At 52.8% G+C, this 1,658-nt stretch overlaps 1 protein-coding gene across 1 annotated transcript; it reads left to right on the forward strand.

The window, feature by feature from the left end:
• The first annotated feature begins 332 nt into the window (after positions 1–332).
• On the forward strand, positions 333–1,139 carry LOC136504213 (citrate-binding protein-like). The gene is made up of 2 exons (XM_066499060.1): positions 333–650; positions 744–1,139. The coding sequence occupies exons 1-2, from the start codon at positions 333–335 to the stop codon at positions 1,137–1,139; spliced, it is 714 nt and encodes a 237-aa protein (XP_066355157.1).
• The last annotated feature ends 519 nt before the right edge of the window (positions 1,140–1,658 follow it).

Genomic DNA, 1,658 nt, shown 5'->3' on the forward strand with positions numbered 1-1,658 from the left:
TTCACATGTGAGACTAGATTCCATTTCCATTATCAAACCGAGTAGTGGTTGCCGCGGCCGGCCGGCCGACCCTTTCTTTAGCCGTTGCTTTACAAACTGACAATACACGCGCTGACGCGCACCATGAAGCCAGGATTATTGACGATATGGAAACAAACACCCGGTTTTGCTAGAGGCCACCAAGCAATGCCAAACTTCCAACACAAGGTGATGAAGGTGACAATCCCTTCTTGCTTGGACATCACCACCGATATAATCCCACATATAGCCAGGCACACTCTTGCATTGCATCCATAATCGCACATATAACGATCGAGGTCCTCTCATCGATCATGGCGGCCTCCTTCTTCCACCGCGCTCTCAACGGTGGCGAAGCAACGCGCACGGAGCCAGTACTATTAGTCCTCTCCGTGGTCCTCGCCTTGGCGTCCTCCGCCTCGGCCATCGATGGCCGCAACCTCACCGCCGGGTTCATCCAGGTGGAGCTCGCGGAGGGCAACTTCGTGGTGCAGAGCCCCTACGATGTGCCGGAGAACCAGCGCTACAGCTACGACAATGTCACCGGCGTGCGCACCTTCTTGATCTACGTTAGCGACAAGCCCTTCAACACTGTCACCGGCACCAAGCCCCGCACCGAAGTTCGCCTCACCGTAAGCACCCAAGCAACCATGAGCTACCACTTCATCTGTTCCTTCTCCAATCTCCATGATGCATATATACGTGTGTTTGCACGCACCACGCAGTGCCACGACTACTCGTCGGGGGTGTGGCAGTTCGAGGGCTACGGCTACGTGCCGGCAGGGACCTCCGGCGCGTCGGTGATGCAGATCCACAACGAGGACGGCGGCGCGCACGCCACGACGCTGATGCTGTGGGTCTACAACGGCACGCTGCGGTACTACGACCGGCAGGTGGTGGAGGACGGCATCTATGACCGCTGGTTCCGCCTCAACGTAGTGCACGACGTCGGCGCGTCGACGGTCGCCGTGTACGTCGACGGCGCGCCCAGGCTGGCCGCCAACGTCAGGCCCAGCGCGTTGCACTACTTCAAGTTCGGGGTGTACATGGGGCATCACGACGTGTCGCCGCTCGTGGAGTCGCGCTGGAGGAACATCACCCTATACACGAAACCCTATTAACTGGCTACTAGCCTTCCGCTAGTCAGTAGAGCAATCTGTATCCATTTGAGTTGAAATTTGAAACGGGTTCAAACAATACTATAGTGCCGATCAAGCTATAGACAGCTAGTAGGAGCACTCGCTCTTTGATCCCTCGAAAAACTCATAATGAAAAATAATATGTTTTTGTCATTTGTTTTAGTTGAGGCGATTATACTTTTGTCCCATGTGTGTCACTATTCTGCGGCTGTAGCTATCAAGCAGGGCTGCCTTAGGCCTTCCTTTTCTTTTGCGAGGCCTTCCACAGCGTGGAAGTGATGCCTAAAAATTCTAGGCCCCATATGCAAAAAAAAAAAAAAAAAAAAAAAAAAAACTGGCATCACTCATGTATGCTGCATTGTGGGTTTTGATTCCTAGAGCCAAGACAATAAAAGAGTCATAGCGTAGAGGCTTATGTACCGTGTCTTTCTCACACTCTACTCTCTTTTGTATTTTTTAATAAACGGGCACCGATGCTTCTACTTGCTTCGCTCCCATTTC

This window comes from Miscanthus floridulus, chromosome 14 (assembly GCF_019320115.1).
Source record: "Miscanthus floridulus cultivar M001 chromosome 14, ASM1932011v1, whole genome shotgun sequence".
Classification (NCBI taxonomy): Eukaryota; Viridiplantae; Streptophyta; class Magnoliopsida; order Poales; family Poaceae; genus Miscanthus; species Miscanthus floridulus.

Bases quoted from the DNA above. Each gene is read 5' to 3' on its own strand.
- LOC136504213 (XM_066499060.1), top strand. From the start codon at position 333: ATGGCGGCCTCCTTCTTCCACCGCGCTCTCAACGGTGGCGAAGCAACG. The intron at 651-743 runs GTAAGCACCCAA...CGCACCACGCAG, and splicing joins GCACCGAAGTTCGCCTCACC to TGCCACGACTACTCGTCGGG.